Source organism: Maniola hyperantus, chromosome 5 (genome assembly GCF_902806685.2).
Source record: "Maniola hyperantus chromosome 5, iAphHyp1.2, whole genome shotgun sequence".
NCBI classification, from domain to species: domain Eukaryota; kingdom Metazoa; phylum Arthropoda; class Insecta; order Lepidoptera; family Nymphalidae; genus Maniola; species Maniola hyperantus.
This window is the reverse complement of record NC_048540.1, coordinates 5,717,541-5,734,071: the sequence shown is the minus strand read 5'-3', so window position 1 is coordinate 5,734,071 and position 16,531 is coordinate 5,717,541. Positions and strand designations below refer to the sequence as shown.

The 16,531-nt window shown below is 35.3% G+C and overlaps 2 protein-coding genes across 2 annotated transcripts; both read right to left on the bottom strand.

The window, feature by feature from the left end:
* Window positions 1-6: 6 nt before the first annotated feature.
* GV1 lies at window positions 7-6,847 on the bottom strand. The gene is given in 8 exon segments (XM_069498675.1): window positions 7-3,867; window positions 4,435-4,572; window positions 4,575-4,662; window positions 4,664-4,759; window positions 4,761-4,820; window positions 6,225-6,385; window positions 6,387-6,407; window positions 6,842-6,847. Coding segments are annotated over 8 exon segments (624 nt in total). The 3' UTR covers window positions 7-3,813.
* Window positions 6,848-12,214: 5,367 nt separating this feature from the next.
* Window positions 12,215-16,019, bottom strand: LOC138402307 (52 kDa repressor of the inhibitor of the protein kinase-like). Its single transcript, XM_069498461.1, has 2 exons — window positions 15,478-16,019; window positions 12,215-14,629 (listed from the first exon to the last, which is right to left on the bottom strand). Exons 1-2 carry the CDS (start codon window positions 15,509-15,511, stop codon window positions 12,315-12,317), a joined length of 2,349 nt encoding a protein of 782 aa, XP_069354562.1. The 5' UTR covers window positions 15,512-16,019; the 3' UTR covers window positions 12,215-12,314.
* Window positions 16,020-16,531: the final 512 nt, after the last annotated feature.

The following is a 16,531-nucleotide window of genomic DNA, read 5'->3' as shown; positions in this document are numbered from 1 at the left end:
TAACAATTGCAACATTAATCTTTATAATACAGTAATTTAATAAAACAAAAATCGTAAGTGTAAAAATAAGTAAGTAGATAATATTACAATATTATCACACAAACATAATATACAAACAAACACAAACATTATTAGATCTAATATAAAAAGTATAACAAAAAGCAGTTCAATTTTTGTTACATTTATATATAAGTATATTTGAAAGTTCCTTTGTTTTATGTGCACGCATCCTAATACATGTTACAAATGATATTTTCTTAATGACGTTTTCTCCATCTCGCTACTTTTTGGTAAACGACAAAATGATTTGCCGTGTAATGGACAAACATAAAGGAACAATAAAGTTTATATAACCATAAATAGTACATTGTTTTTTTTTTAAATTTGTGCTTAGCTAATCTCTCAAAAATGTGGTGAAATATACATATGTGACTTAATTTGTTTTTGAGTTTTGAAACATGTTCTCCATGGACTATCGTAAATAAAAATAAATGAATAATCATTTTCTACTACTTATAAATAAAATATAAAATACAAATCTTGTATATTTTAATATACAAAGATATTAGCTTGTTCGCGAATCACACAAAAACACACCACCAAATTATCGCAATTCAAATAAATTAAAAGCTTTTAACAATAATTTATAGTGCCCAATTTTTTTTATTAAAATCGGTCCCCTAAAACTCGAGATACAAAGAAGTCAAGCTTGCTTACACTGAAATTCATAGTCAAGATAGGGGCTTCTTTAGGGGACTATTCAGATGACATAATATTGTGGCATATGCAACCTTACATAATGCATTGCATAAAGGTTGAATAATATGACACATGACGTCAGAATGGTTCCCTAAACAATCCCGTATCTTAACTATGAATTCCAGTGTTAGACTGCTTATTATGACTTCTTACATAATTTCATGTTTTTATCAAGTTTATTCCAACGTTGATTTAGATTTTTTAAAGATCACATTGAAACTCAAATGAAAAAATGAAAAAATCCTACCTTGTAAAGAAAACCTACACGCAAAATCTCAATTTCCTGTAGGTACTACAATATTATGTAAGTCAGCCAGTTTCTTTGTTTATATAAAATATAGATGACTATTTAATATAGCAAGTGCTACTTAGATAAAGTAATATAGTATATGTATAGAATTATAATCTAAATTCTATAATAATAATAAATCTCAAATCAGATAAAATGGCCATACTTCAATTTAGTACAATTATTAACTAGAAATTGAGGCTTGTTTTAAAAAAAAATGTCCATGTTTTTCAATACCTAGCTAACATCAAATAGCTGTAATTCAATTGACCATGTTCAGAATTGAGGACACCTTACTAGGGTGAAAACGCACTGCCGATACTTACTGGTAATTTTATACGTTTTGAAACAAATATTATGTTGCTTGAAGTAATGTTGTTTTAAAACATCGATAACAGCAAAACACTCATATATAAACACAAAATAACAAATATAAATTTGTTATTTTGTATTTACGAATCACGAAAATTTGATAAAAATATCTGAATATATATTGATGCAATTACTATACTTATTTTAGTAGCCCGAAAATGATATATCAATTTTATTATTAGGTACATTATTTACACAACTGTAGTTGATCGTATATGAATAACCAATAGAATTGAAAAGCTACATGGAAACCACATAAATTATTGTTAGATTAAGACTATCTTAATTTTTTTATTTTTTATGTAAATCGAAATTTTGGCTATATGGTTCACTTCACGGTTCTGATTTTCAAGATGAGCCGTACCTATAGATCTCAAGTTCCAGTGAACCGTTATTGATTGTTTTTTTTTAAACTGGCCAGCTTTATTTTAATTGGTCCCTTGTTTTTGCGTGATACACACAAAGCATAATTAATTTTCAATTATAATTTTATAATAGCAGAAATACAGTAGTGCGCAAACAGGCTACTTCATGGTCAATACATCAAGCACACAGTAAATAATAATTTACCACATCATCTTGGAAGTCATTTCAAAAAGTTGTTGTCACATGTGTTACAGTGTTAGTGCTAATAGATGTAACGAAACAACTTATGCTACTTATAGCATTTATTTTAGAGACTGACAGTGAAATATGTATAGATATTATCATTCCAGCAAAGTGCGATCATTTGTTGTACTTAAAGATATTTCTTAAAGTTATTAATTGTACAATAACAGTACAAACACATTAAACAATTTGGATAGATTATATTATTGTGTTTTGTTTAACAAGTGTTACTTTGCGTTTTTCTAACCAATTATTGTTTTACTTTTTCCCAAACAATAATATTATTTTGTATTTGTTTATGTCCCTTTTTAGGAAAACTACGCGGCTATTAGGGCACATTGGTTATGCATTTAATTGAAATTCTGAGGAATATTTTATCAAAATGGGTCAGTTAAAACAAGAATTAAAGTAGGTACTAATATACAAAAAACTTATTCAGTACGAAGCGAGTAAAAGGTTGATACATGTTACTTTACACTGACGAAGACGTAAGCATTTGAAGGTTTTTTTATTTTTCGACACTATTTACACGCAATTTTTTTCGAGTCTCGAAAGATGTCTAACCGCGTACATTTACGAGAATGATGCTAAGTAAGTATACTCATTTAAAGTACGATAGTCCATACAGAGAAAATACAGGAAAGCGATTGTATACTTACTACACATGGCAGTTTTATTAATTGTTACAAGTTTTTAAAGAGCAAATCGCTATACGTATTCCAGTCGATTATTCATTCAATCCTCAAAAACTGAAAAATAAATAATATTATCATAATGTAAACGGCAAATAAAATAAAATTTAAATCAATTCGATCAGGTTAATGTTATAACGATATATAAATTCCACGTAAGTATCTTAAACATATGGCACTTTTAACTTACGCTACAACTATCTAAAACACCACAGTTGTTAGTTCTTAACAGTTAATATCAAGGATATTTACTGACCATCATGTTAATGACCATAATTTGTAAAATCAGGAAATTAGACTACGTGATAACTCATCATTATAATGCGCTAAATCGGTAATTAATTATGAAATATTTATACCAAGAACAAGGACGTTGCCTCAAATATTTAAAACAGAGGGAAACCGTACAATTATGTGTAAGTAAGTACAAAAAATGTAAAATTTTATACAGAAAAGTAAATATTAAGATGGAAGAAACAAAATAAATAATACAAGTATTTCTTTTGTAATTGATTAGCACATTACAAAATGACAGTACTTTTGTCTCATTCTAATTTTAACTAACTAAATTTAAAAAAATTATCTTTTATTTTATTATAATACATCGTCGATTTTTTCACTATCCTGTGGGTTTGCATAATTGTATTACGTAAGTGACGAAATAAGAAATAGTGACTTTTAAGTACAAAAGGATTGTATGTTATATTATGCCTACGCAAGAAGCCCTTGATATCCTTTTTTGGCATATAAATATACGAATAACTTCACATCTTGACTGTAAATAGCATTAAACATTTAGCAACTTTTACAACGCAATTACATCGTATAAATATATTTGTATTTTATATAGAAAATTCTTTTGCCTTTAACATCTAATAAATATTATCAAGTAAGTCAATTCAATTCCGGGAAAGTTAATACTCGTTATTTGTTAGTAAAATAATTTATATACAAGCTTAAAATACGATGAAATTTGATAAGGACAGTAATTTGATAACATCCAGAATTTTGAAAGTTTTAAGTCTTATTTTCTAATGTATATACCTACCTACCGACCATGGTGTTTTAAATGTTTAATTCTAATATACTAATTTAATGCCTAGGTTGCACATACTCCGGCCACGCATACACTGGTCTGGCTGAATCCTAAAACAAAAAAAAAATACAAATTAACCTTAAATAAAACAACAGTTATTTTGGGGTAACTGCCTAAATGTTTTAGTTTTTCTAATAAATATCAAGACATGGGCCATCAACCTATGGGTTTCATATGTTAGTGGGCGACGGAGTGAGAGCTATGCTTGGAGTTTCTCTATGTGATAAAAGTCAGAAATGAAGAGATCCATAGGGAAACCAGAGTAACCGACATAGCTTAGCGGGATGCGAAACTGAAGTGCCAATGGCAGGGCACATAGTTTAAAAATCAATAGACGTTTGGGTCCCAAGGTGCTGGAATGGCGACCTCACAACCTGGAGCACCGCATTGACAGACCCCCCCACTAGGTAGACAGACATTAAAAGAGGCGCAGGACGTCACCAGATTCAGACGGCGCGGCGCAAGACCGTGGCGTGTGGACAGTCCCTACAAGATACTATGTCCAGCAGTGGATATCTATCGGTTGACGGTAATGATGATGATGCTGATGTTGATGCATGTTTTCATATTATAAATTCCTCACTTCTATATTTACTTATAACTCAATATTCACTTACTTCTAATGTGTTTCTAAGAGCTCTCTTCGTTGATTCCTTCTCATACTGCCACAGAAGATCATTGCTTGATTCTGCGCTTGGTCCACTAATATCATTGGTTTCAATGTCATTATGCTTAGCATCTTCCTGTCTCTTCTCTCCTTTCTTGCCTGCAGCTCGTTGATATACGCAGGTACAAAGTAGCGTATACCAATGCCTGGTAACCTTTGAGAGCTGAGAACTTGGAAGATTGAAGTACTGTTGAACTGGTTGTCCGGTTGATGGTTGATATGTAGGCTTGTAGGAGTGACGAATCGTGCGCACTGTTGAGTGGCTGTTGGGTGGTTGTGGGTATATTGAAGATTATTTGGGTGTATTTTGGTTGAGGCACGAAGAGTTGAGGTCTCCTGTTGAATAAAAGATATTAAAAAAAATGCTAAAATTTTCTCCTTTGTAACTTACCTATTCCAAGCGATAACTTTCTATAGGTATGTTCGCCATTAATGAGATTATTTTGTTCTGAATTGCAAGATACGCGCCAAAATGAAGAACTTGCTCGCTTTTGGAAGTTGGTTAAAACAGTTAACTACTCGGAGTTCATGAATCATGTACAAATGCTTTTTGTCAAATGTTTAGTAAAATTATAAATTCAAAGATGTGACAGGGAATCAAATGCAAGTTTTATTTACTCGTAATAAATAGTTGAAAATGTAAGAGACCTGTTTCTCTGGCGTAGTAATACTATACCCCATAAGGCACATAGCCTTATACGCGAGCTCCCAAGAGATTATATCCGGCTAAGTCAATTTAAGAATCAAGTCTTATCTGGTAACAGGATAAACCATAGGTACTGCAAAGCTTTAAGTGTTTCAGTATGAGTGAGCAATGGCATACATTCAGGAAAATTGATATGAAGTTGGTAAGGCTAGGCGCTGTAAGCTGAAAGCTTATTTAAAAGACTAATTCAAAGCTTTAACCCTTCGAACGCCGACAGTAAACGGAAAACGTCACATCTTTTATCCTCGTAATTTAAAAATTCAAGGTTAAAAGTCCAGCAAATGCTATTGCCCTGGAATCATGTCTCATTAACATTCAAATGACGTCATTTTGACGTCAGGTGAAATAAAATATACCATCAGCTCGAAACTTCAGTTAGTTATGACGTCACTAAAATGGCGGCCACGCGCCACGGCCACGTTGAGAAACTTACAATGAGTCGATTTTGGTAAGTCATCGTTTTGAAAACATAAATGCTGAATTTCTGGCTGGCTCTTTGCTTTTCGAACGGGGGGTAGTGGAGTCTAGACATTGAGCTGGTAAGAGCCTTAAAGCGGTGATAGCCTAGTGGTTAAGACGTCGACCCTCCTATTCGGAAGACGCTGAGTTCGACCCCCGAGCGCGCAACTCTAACTTTCCGGAGTTATGGGTGTTTTAAGCAATTAAATATCATTTACCTACTTTAACAGTGAAGAAAACCACCGTGAAGAAATTTGCATGCCTGAGAATTCTCCATAATGTTCTCAAAGACGTGTGAAGGATGCCCATCTTCACATTGGCAGACTTCACGTCTCCTTTGAGAACATTATGGAGAATTCTCAGGCATGCAGGTTTCCTCGCGATGTTTCCCTTCACTGTAAAAATAAGTGATATTTAATTACTTAAAACTGGTGCGCGCCCAGGATAGAACCCCCGACCTCAGATTAGGAGGCGGACGTCCTAACTACTAGGCTATCACAGATTTTTCAGCAGATGATGTTATAAGAGCCATAATTTGGCCTTAATTGAGTTTTTTTTTCAAAGTTCAATTTTACCATTGGGCGTTAGGGTCTGGTGAGTCATCTTCTCTTTCTTCCCAGACGGGCGCGGGTACTCGGTGCGGCTGCGGCGGCGGCAGCGGGTCCGGTATCAGCGGCGCAATGGGCCCGTCACTGGTGCCAAACTTCACCTTGATTGAGTGTACGCTAGATACGTACCACTCTCAAGCATGTCAGCAACTGCAAAAAATGTGTCGTTTTAGGTTGGTTGCAAGCTATTCTGTGAGCCGCAAGAAAACCCGCCGCTTTTTCGTGGTAGAAATTTTCGTGTTCCCTTTGGATTTTAAGTTTGGGTTGTTCAAGGGTCGGATCAACAAATTCCTGAAATGCCGGTTACGCATTGATGGTTTCTTTGGTGCTGCAAATGTTCATTGGCATTGATCTGCAGAGCCTATTTTGACTTTGCTCAGACTTAAGACACAGTTAAAACGAGACAAAATTGTATCTCTACAGCCCCAGTCAAAGTACGCTCTACAGCCCCAGAGTCGCAAGAAAATCACGCATCCCTTCGGCTTAGCTTAGGTGGGGAATTTTCGTAAATGGTGGGGGATCTAGGTAATAAAAAAAACCGGCCAAGTGCGAGTCAGACTCGCGCACGGAGGGTTCCATATTACAGCCATATTTTTTCGACATATTGCACGATAAATCAAAACCTATTAGGTATGCGCAAAAATAAATAAAAATCTGTTTTAGCACGTACAGGTACTTTCATGTGATACCCTGTTTGGTATCTTACTTTGAACGTTGAAATACTAATTATTTATTAGTTCACAACAAATCTTATTTTTTTGTGATGTAACCACAAATTCACAGCTTTCGGATTTTTTCCTTTACTTGTGCTATAAGACCTACAGTACCTACCTGCCAAAATTCATGATTCTAGGTCAACGGGAAGTATCCTATAGGTTTTCTTGACAGATACGACAAACGGACAGACAGATAGACAGACAACAAAGTGATACTATAAGGGTTCCTTTTTCCTTTTGAGGTATGGTGTTGGTGAAATGGAACGCAGCCCATAATGTAAACGTCAAGCCGGACCCAAAAAAGGACACAAAGGCAAGATCAAAACTCATTTTATTGATTGACCCCACTCTTTACGTGCATATTAGAGAGGCCGATACGGCCAAACAAGTATGGGAAAACTTGTCACGGGCATTTGAAGATTCGGGTTTAACTAGGAAAGTAGGACTCCTGAAAGACCTTATTAATACAACTTTAGAAAATAGTTTAAACGTGGAAGACTATGTAAATAAGATCATGACCTCTGCTCATAAATTGAGAAATATTGGTTTTCAAGTTAATGATGAATGGCTCGGGACATTGATGTTGGCAGGGTTACCCGATGTATCGACACCTCCTACGTATAGTATCGTAACCAACAAATTGGCGAAAATGACTTTTACCGATTTTCAAATACTTTATTACATATATTATCGTTTGGCCTAATCAAATTTTTTTTATTTACAATAGAACCTTAGATAATAAGACTGTAAATTATCGTATGTTCATCTTGATCGAAGTAAAATGTAGTATGGTGTAGTTCCCATACAATACGAGGGGGTGGGGTCATCGTTGAGCCGCGCGACCGGATCGTAACTGTTAGTACCGATTAATTACGCGGGAGAGGATTCTATGAAGATAGAAGGTGAATTATGTGTTTCTCTAATATTAATAATATCTTAATATGCAAAAAATATATATAAATATAAAATTGTATAATACCCATAGTGAAATATCTTAAGTATGACCATATTTTACTTCGATCTCAGTTACTTTTCAAATATCGTAAGTATATACTTAAGATACTCTACGATGGAATCAATATATACACGGTTCCCGTATTTGTACTTACAATACTTTACGTCGGAATTTCTTCGTGATTTTCTATCCTATGTTGTATTTAAGATATTTTACTACGCTATGAAAAATAACTTACAATAGTATTCTTTTCAAAAAATCTCAATTATAAGATATTTTGTACTTTTTTTCACAGAATCACCACTCCCCTCTGACGCAAATATTGTGGGAATAAACGAAATGATGGATTGCTTATCAGGTTTTGAGAAAATACATCAAAGACATAGTGTTTCACTTACGTAACAAAGTAGGGAACAGTGATGTTAAGCAAAAAGTTTTAATTAATTCGTTGTACATGTATATTTTATCATATATTTTTCATAGTAGGATGAGTATTTAAAAATAAAATTTCAAAATTATAAAATAGTTTGTCCCTTCCTTTAGAACTAGATGAAGATTTTTCAGCAGCTATTCAAAATATTACACAATATCCATCACCAGACTGGACAATAAATTACCTAGATTTTAATTGCGATAACTACTTTTGTCCCTGGTTTGTTCACCACTATAGTCTGTTGATTCAACCTAAGCTAATTTGGTTTACACTCCGCAAGCAAACTCGCCATTGTCTTCGTCCTCATACAAACTTCTAGGAAAAAGAAGAACGACCCAAGAAACGGAATTATCAGACGTTGACATGTTACTAAATGGAAAGACAACAAAAGGAAAGTGCTAAGAAACTTCGGCAAGCAGTATGAGTTAATGAGAGTAGTGATGGTTACTGTAAGGTGTGGTAAATCTTTGAGTCCTACGTATCATATTATGAAGAAGAAAGAATACTAATTTTCAATAGGTTTTGGGGTCATGGCAAATTTGGTTATGGAGCAAATAAAACGCAAGGTTTTTGCTGATACTGAATATAAGCGTTATTTTACTTAAATTTATAGACTGGTAACATTGAAACTCAAGGAAATCATTTAACTGTATGTCAAAAGATGTTTTTAAACACATTTTCAGTAAATGAATAATGTGTGTACACGTACGTACGCTGGGCTAAGCAAAAAGGAAAGCTTTACATAGTTGAGGAATTAAAATACACCGATTATTTAATTAGGAAGCATTGTCAAAGGGAAATGGTTGAAATCACTCATGGGGATAAAATGCAATGGAATAAAATAAGAGACGTCTTTGTCAAACCTGAAGATTCTTTTAAGTTGTTTTATAAAAATGATTTAGCTGCTGATTATCATATTTTATCTATGAAGGCATCTGCCAGGAAACAATGTGTATCCACTGTTCTGTGTGACCATAGACGGCTGATTTCAAAGGCAAAAATGATGACTTAATGTGCAAGGCTCAAATCATCCCCAGTGCTCTACATGATTTTTTCCCAAAGTATACCAGAATAAAATTGGCAATTAATTTGGATTTGGCTTAATTTTTTAGAATTTTTTTTTTATTGTTTTACTAGTTTTGTAATTTTAAAGACTGAGCAGTTAAGTTTATTATACTTAAGACCAATAAGTAAAGAAAGTTTATTATATTTTTAGTTTCTGAAAGAGATTTTTGTGTCGCGGATTTAAATTATTATATATATTATTTCAAAATTGTCTCCGTAATTATAGGGATTTAATAATGTTTTCGAATATAACACTACTAGTAATATTACAACCATAATAATAATGAAAAAAGCATTGATTAGTTTTTAAGTTTTCGAGAGTAGTTGATGTTCATTTGGACTGTTGTAATTATGAAATACATTATATTTTAGTTTAAGGAAAGAAATTATTCCTCAATATATTACCCGCGTTACGTTATAATGACTTTAATCTATAGTATACTTTCGTAATACACATTATTATTTAATTAGTATGAATGTAAATTATCGTATGTGTAGCAAAAATTATTTAATCCTGCATTATGTTCGACGTAAATTATAGTAAGTACTATATACAATAAAATACGATTGCAATTTTCCAAAGTAAAATATCGTATGTGAATTTTAAGGAAATCTGGCAAAAAAATCAAGTAACCTTTTCAAAGGTAATGTTCCACCCATAAAAATGTAGCTGTATGCGAAATTTGGTTCCTATACAACAGTATTTGACCTCATGAGCATCATTAATCTGCTTGCAAAACTTTAAACAGCTCTACTGTAAAGTTGATAAAATGCAGTTACGATATTATACGTAGGAGGTGTCGGTATATAAACCTATGATAATGGGTATTGAAAGTTCCGGTGTAACAATTAGTGCAGATTTGATCAAAACTAAACTTTTACAGGAAATTAAATCATCTGACACTACCGCATTTTACACAAACAGCAAAAGTAACCCTCCGAAGCACCAACAGCAGTCAAAGCCGAAGGGACCTAGGTGTTTCCGGTGTAATAAGCATGGCCATCTGAGCAGAAACTGTTGGTTTAAGAAGAATAACTCTAATAATAATGATTCTAATAATGGATTTATCGCTGCTTTTTCAGCAACAACCCTAAATGATTCGCAGAGCTGGTACGTGGACTCTGGCGCCTCAATGCACATGACAATGCACCGAAGCTGGCTAGAAGATGAGATGCCTCCACCTGTTAAAAGTATAAGGATAGCTGACAATAAAGCATTGTCCGTAGAAAGCTGTGGCAACATCACAATCCCAGTATTCGATGCTGAAGGCCACTCGAGGAACATTCAGGTTAGAAACGTTATTTATGTACCAGAGCTCAAAACTAATTTAATATCAGTCAGTAAAACTATAAAAAATGGATGTAAAGTGGAGTTTGACGCATATGGTTGCAAAATATTAAACACAAAAGGTCAAAAGGTAGCAAACGCCACTTTAACAAATGACATGTATAGACTTAATACTGCTTACAAGGAAGGTCATGCCATGCCGGCTCTTGCAGAAAGTGATACCTATCTGTGGCACCAGCGTATGGGCCACCTAAACTTTACTGACATAAACAAAATACCTAACTGTACTACTGGTGTAAAATTGTCTCCGATAAAAGAAGATATAACTTGTATAAGTTGTTTAGAAGGGAAGCAGAGTAGGCAACCTTTTCCAAGTGAGGGCTCCCGGGCAACTGAGTTGCTAGAGCTCATCCATTCCGATGTATGTGGACCGATGCAAACAGCAACACTTGGAGGTGCGAGGTACTTTGTCACTTTTATAGATGATTTTTCACGGAAAGTATTTGTATATGTAATTAAAAGTAAAGCCGAAGTATTTGAAAAGTTTATTGAGTTTAAGAACATGGTAGAAAATCAATTAGAAGGTAAAAGGATTAAAAAATTAAGGAGCGACAACGGCCTTGAATATAAAAATAACAATTTTGAAAATTATCTTAAAAAATATGGTATTTTGCACCAAACTAGCAACCCATACACTCCTCAACAGAATGGTTTGAGCGAAAGAATGAATAGAACTATTATTGAACGCGCCAAATGTATGATATTTAATGCTGAATTACAGAAAAACTATTGGGGTGAAGCTGTGGTTACAGCAGCACACATCATCAACCGCTCGCCAACCAGATCGCTCTCTTACATCACGCCTGAGGAGGTGTGGACTGGCAAGCAGCCAGATTTAAGTCACATGAGGATTTTTGGGTGCAAGGCCATGGTGCACATACCAAAAGAACGTCGCCAAAAGCTTGATGCTAAATCACGTGAGTTAATTTTTGTTGGATACAGCAACTGTGTAAAGGGCTACCGTTTTATAGACCCTCAGAGCAAACAGGCAATAACTAGTAGAGATGTTGTATTCCTGGAGTCCACTGTAAAAGGAAATAAAATTAATAATAAAGTAAATGATTTAGCAATAGAAAACAATACATTACAAAATAAAAATGTTAATTTATCAAAGGAAAAAGTAAATAAAAAGCAAGATACATCAAACTCACCATCAGATACTATTTATGTACCATTATTTGACGAAGATACAGAAGAAGAGAGAAGTCAGCCTGATGATAAAATTGATGAGTCAACGTCCTCACACCAAGATTCAAGTCAATCATCAGACTATACTAATCCTGATGATGAAACGTACATACCTGAAGAAAGTTTCAACACTCCTAAACATGTGAACATTCGGTCTCGGCGAAATGTGGTACACAAGGAAGACACTATATCACCTCCTCCTTCTTCTTATATATGCATGAACAGTGAATCAGCAATGAGCATTTTAGACAGTGACCCACAATCATGGGCGTACCCAGCATTTACTTAAGGGTGGGGCAAAAGTAAGGAAACTCGACAAATAATAGAAATAAAATATTTTTTATTTATATCCTTATTTCAACAATAACCTGCGAGGATTCTGGCAAAATCTGTTTAAAATTTCGATTTCAAACTTATTTTGTGCTTCTAAAACCCTCTTCCTATGCGCACTCATCATGCAGAGGCCGACAAGTCGATTTTCTGTCATAGTTGACCGTAACCAAGTTTTCACTCTGCGTAAAGTGCTGAAGGACCTTTCGATAGTGCACGTTGTGCAGGGCTGTGCGAGTGAAATATGAAGCGCCTGTTTTATGGCTGGATAAAACAGCTGTGTTTCTTTAACTAGCGCAACCAATTCCATTTCCTTCAGTTCGCTCTGTGCCATATTTTTTTGTTCCCACATATTATACCACAGTTCTGCTTCACTAAGAAAACCACTTAAATTATAATAACTACAAAAAGGTTCTGTTTTTTTAATAAAATCTTGATATGACATTTGAAGCATTATGTGAGGGTGCAATGTAAGCAGTGAGTACGCAGGTAAATTGTCCTCGGAAAAACGTTGCTCTAGAGACAAAATTAAAGAATCAAGGTAGGGAATCATTAATGATCTCTTCCAAAACTCGCTAGGAGTCTGTGCCGGAGGATTTGCACGATGTGTCTGCCGATTTGTAATCCGTGGCATTCTCAAATCTGTTTCAAGATCGTCAGCGATTGACTCTGCTTCGGCTATCAAACTTTCGCTTTGAACATCGGCAGTTTCACGGTGTTTTCTCAAGGTGTCCGTTATTCTTTTTATATGGTTTGCACACTGAAGCAAATCTATACTTTTCGACTGCAGAGCATTCACTATCGGTTGCAACTGTGCAGAATATTTTGCTATGAGGCAAACACTAACAATGAATTCAGAATTTGTAGCTGCGCAATGTAACTGAAAAGCAGATTTTCTGGTTGCATTGTTGCCGTCTGTTGACAGTGTTGAAAGGGCTTTCACCACCTGGACATAGTGCTCCTTAAAAATGGCAATACTTTTATATTTCTGAGACCAACGGGTTTCACAGAACATTGGTATATTTGGTACACATTTTCGACGAAGGCCCGATTCTCGAAAAAATTTAATTATTTCTTTTATTGTAGTAACTGTATTTCGTATTACTGCTATTTGGTTAAGGTCATGCACAACTAAGTTCAATTTGTGACTAGCACAGTGAAAAAATAGTGCTTTTTGATATTTTTCTCGTAAAATTTTCTGAACACCACCATCCTTGCCTGACATAGTTGAACATCCATCATACCCTTGCCCTACGCACTTTTCTGGATACAGACCCGTGTTTACAAAGAAGTTGTCGATATTAGAGGCTATAGATTTTGCATCCATAGCAGATAATTCCACAAAACCTAGAAATTCTTCACAAACCACCATCTTTTCTTCATCAAAAAATCTGACACCAATGGAAAGTTGCTCTTTTCCAGATACATCGCAGCTCTCGTCTGCCAAGATACTATAGGCATGTGCCTTCTTTACTTCAGCTATAATATCGTCTCTAATGACATCTCCGCATAGATCAATTATTTCATTCTGAATTCTCGGTGAAGTGTATGTGGCATTTTTGGCACCGCTTTCTATATGTTCTTTCATTATCTGGTCACCAGATTCAATTTTAAGTTTTATAAGGTCTTCAAAAACGCCTTCATGTTGTCCTTTACCTCTCAGAGGTAGGTCATGCGTACCACAGAATATCACGGTCGAAATTATTGAAGCTAGCACTTTTTTGTTAGCATCTATTTCTTTTTGATGTGCAGATATCAGCTGGACATCAACCGGCATATTTTCAACAAAACATTTCGCAGCTGTTGCCGATGATTTGTGGCATTGAGATGACGCATGAGTTTTTGCGAATTCGTGCATATCCTTATAACGAGTAAAAGGTCTCACCATAAACGAACCTTGCATATTAGTTAATGTTGGTGGAAACAACACACAATAAATGCACAACGCGCCCTTTAATGTTTGAGAATACGCTAACCAAGGAGCATATTGCGCCAACCAGCTGTGCTTAAATTTTCGTTTTAATTGCACAGCGTCCTTAGCAAAGTCATAACTTGGTGGTGGAATCCAACAATTTTTTAAAATTTCTAGTTTTTGAGAAGAGGTCATATTATATGAACGACCTAGCCATTGGCCCACGTCATTCGAACAGTAGATTTTATCCTGTGTATCAGAACTAGACGGTAGCAATACAGGAACCGGTGCAGGTGGTACAGTTGAACTAGTACTGGCGACGCCATCGCTAGCGGTTGCTACGTTCTTCTGCTTCGAGTCTTCTCCGCCGCTATCACTGTCACCACTACTTTTATCTGCCTGTTTTCTTTTCTGATTCTTTCTCCCTGAAAATGAGTAGGTATAATTAGATTAGATTTAGGCCAACCTGAATCCTGAACATTTTATTTTAAAATCACCAGTTAAATAGGTTTTAGATGGTTGGATCCTCGGTAGCTTAGTGACTAAAGCGTCGGACTCGGATTGTCTGTGGACGCAGGTTTGACTCCTGATTTGAGAGCTGAATCCTAAGAGTTTTGTCAATACTTTACAATTTTACTGTAGTGAAGTTTGTATTGTATCTATGAGCTATACGTCTACCAAAACGATTTTGAATTTAGTAATAGCACCGAATAAATAAACGACTGAACAACAGTTCAGTACATGTGTGTGACCTCTAGGCTCTAACCGACGGATTCACGAACGCGAGCCGAGTGGCCCCAAACGCGGCTTCGACGAAAACGAGCGGCCCAAATATCAGAACGGCGAGAGTTGCAGTCAAAGGCGAGCGACCGCCACGAGTTCTTAATATTTTTCTACTTCGAGAATTATTATTGAAGTCAATGCAAAGGCAAAATTAATACTTCATACCTGTAGTGCAAGTATAAACACATACACATAACTACATAAAAACTAACATTTTATCCATATTTTTGTGTGACTACCTACCACGCAATAATAGGCTAATAAAATTGAAGCTCCTTGGGATCTGTTAATAGTAAATGTTATCTTATAAATAAGTAGGTAGGTATAATAATAAAACCTTTCTTAGTAGGTACACTATAACACTACCCACCCACCTGATTTCTCCGCTAATTAATCCAACCACATCAAAGGCGAAATACTAAAACTAAATTACTTAGGTATGTTAAGTACCTAAAACATTTCAGGAATAATAATAATAACAGTCACGTACCTTGTGCAGAACTAAAAAAGTTTCTTATATCCATTTCAAGCCAGCCAATTGCAATTTATTTTATCACTTATTCTATTTTTTATTTATTCGGACAGAGCAACTATTTAGAATAGTTAGCACTATTCACTCACAAGCAGAAACAAACATATTAAGTCATTTCGCTCTAAAATACAATTATAACATAACAAATAAATTAAACATAAAAAAACAATGAAACTCAGCGTGTGGTGTCCGTGTCGGTGCAATATACGAGTCGAATGGAATCGGCATTCGGCGTGCGAAGGAGGGGCGCGGGCGGCGAGGCGCGATTTAAAGAACTTCGGTGGTCGGTCGCACTCGCAAGTCGCACTCACTCACGAAGGCTTGGAAACGGAATTCGCGCGCTCAGTTCACCGACACTGCATTGTCTCGCGCGGTAAATTTGAATTTATATTGAAGGATAATTAATTTTGTAACTTCACGTAATTAGCTTTATGTACAGAATTTCTTCAAGTGAGAGGGTGGGGCAAGTGCCCCACCTTGCCCCACCGTGGGTACGCCAATGCCCACAATCCCTCACCGAAGCTCTACAAAGCAGTAATGCAGCGTTGTGGAAAGTAGCGATGAATGAAGAATATCAGTCATTGTTGAATAACAACACATGGATTCTTGTAGATTTACCTAAAAATAAAAAGGCTATACCTTGTAAATGGGTATTCAAGACCAAAACTGATGAGGAGGGCAAGGTATTCAGGTACAAAGCTAGACTTGTTGTGAAAGGCTACTGTCAAAAGAAAGGCATAGACTACCATGAAATCTATGCTCCAGTGGTACGCTACTCTTCAATGAGGTATGTCATTGGCTTGGCAGCTAAATATAGTTTAAAAATTTACCAAATGGACGCTGTCACTGCCTTTCTACAAGGAGACATAGAAGAAGAAATATACATGTCACAACCGCCATGGTTTGTGGAAGGCGATAAAGTCTGTTTATTACAGAAGTCAATATATGGCTTAAAGCAGGCGAGTAGACAATGGAATAAAAAATTAAATACAGCTCTCCTTGAAATAGGTAT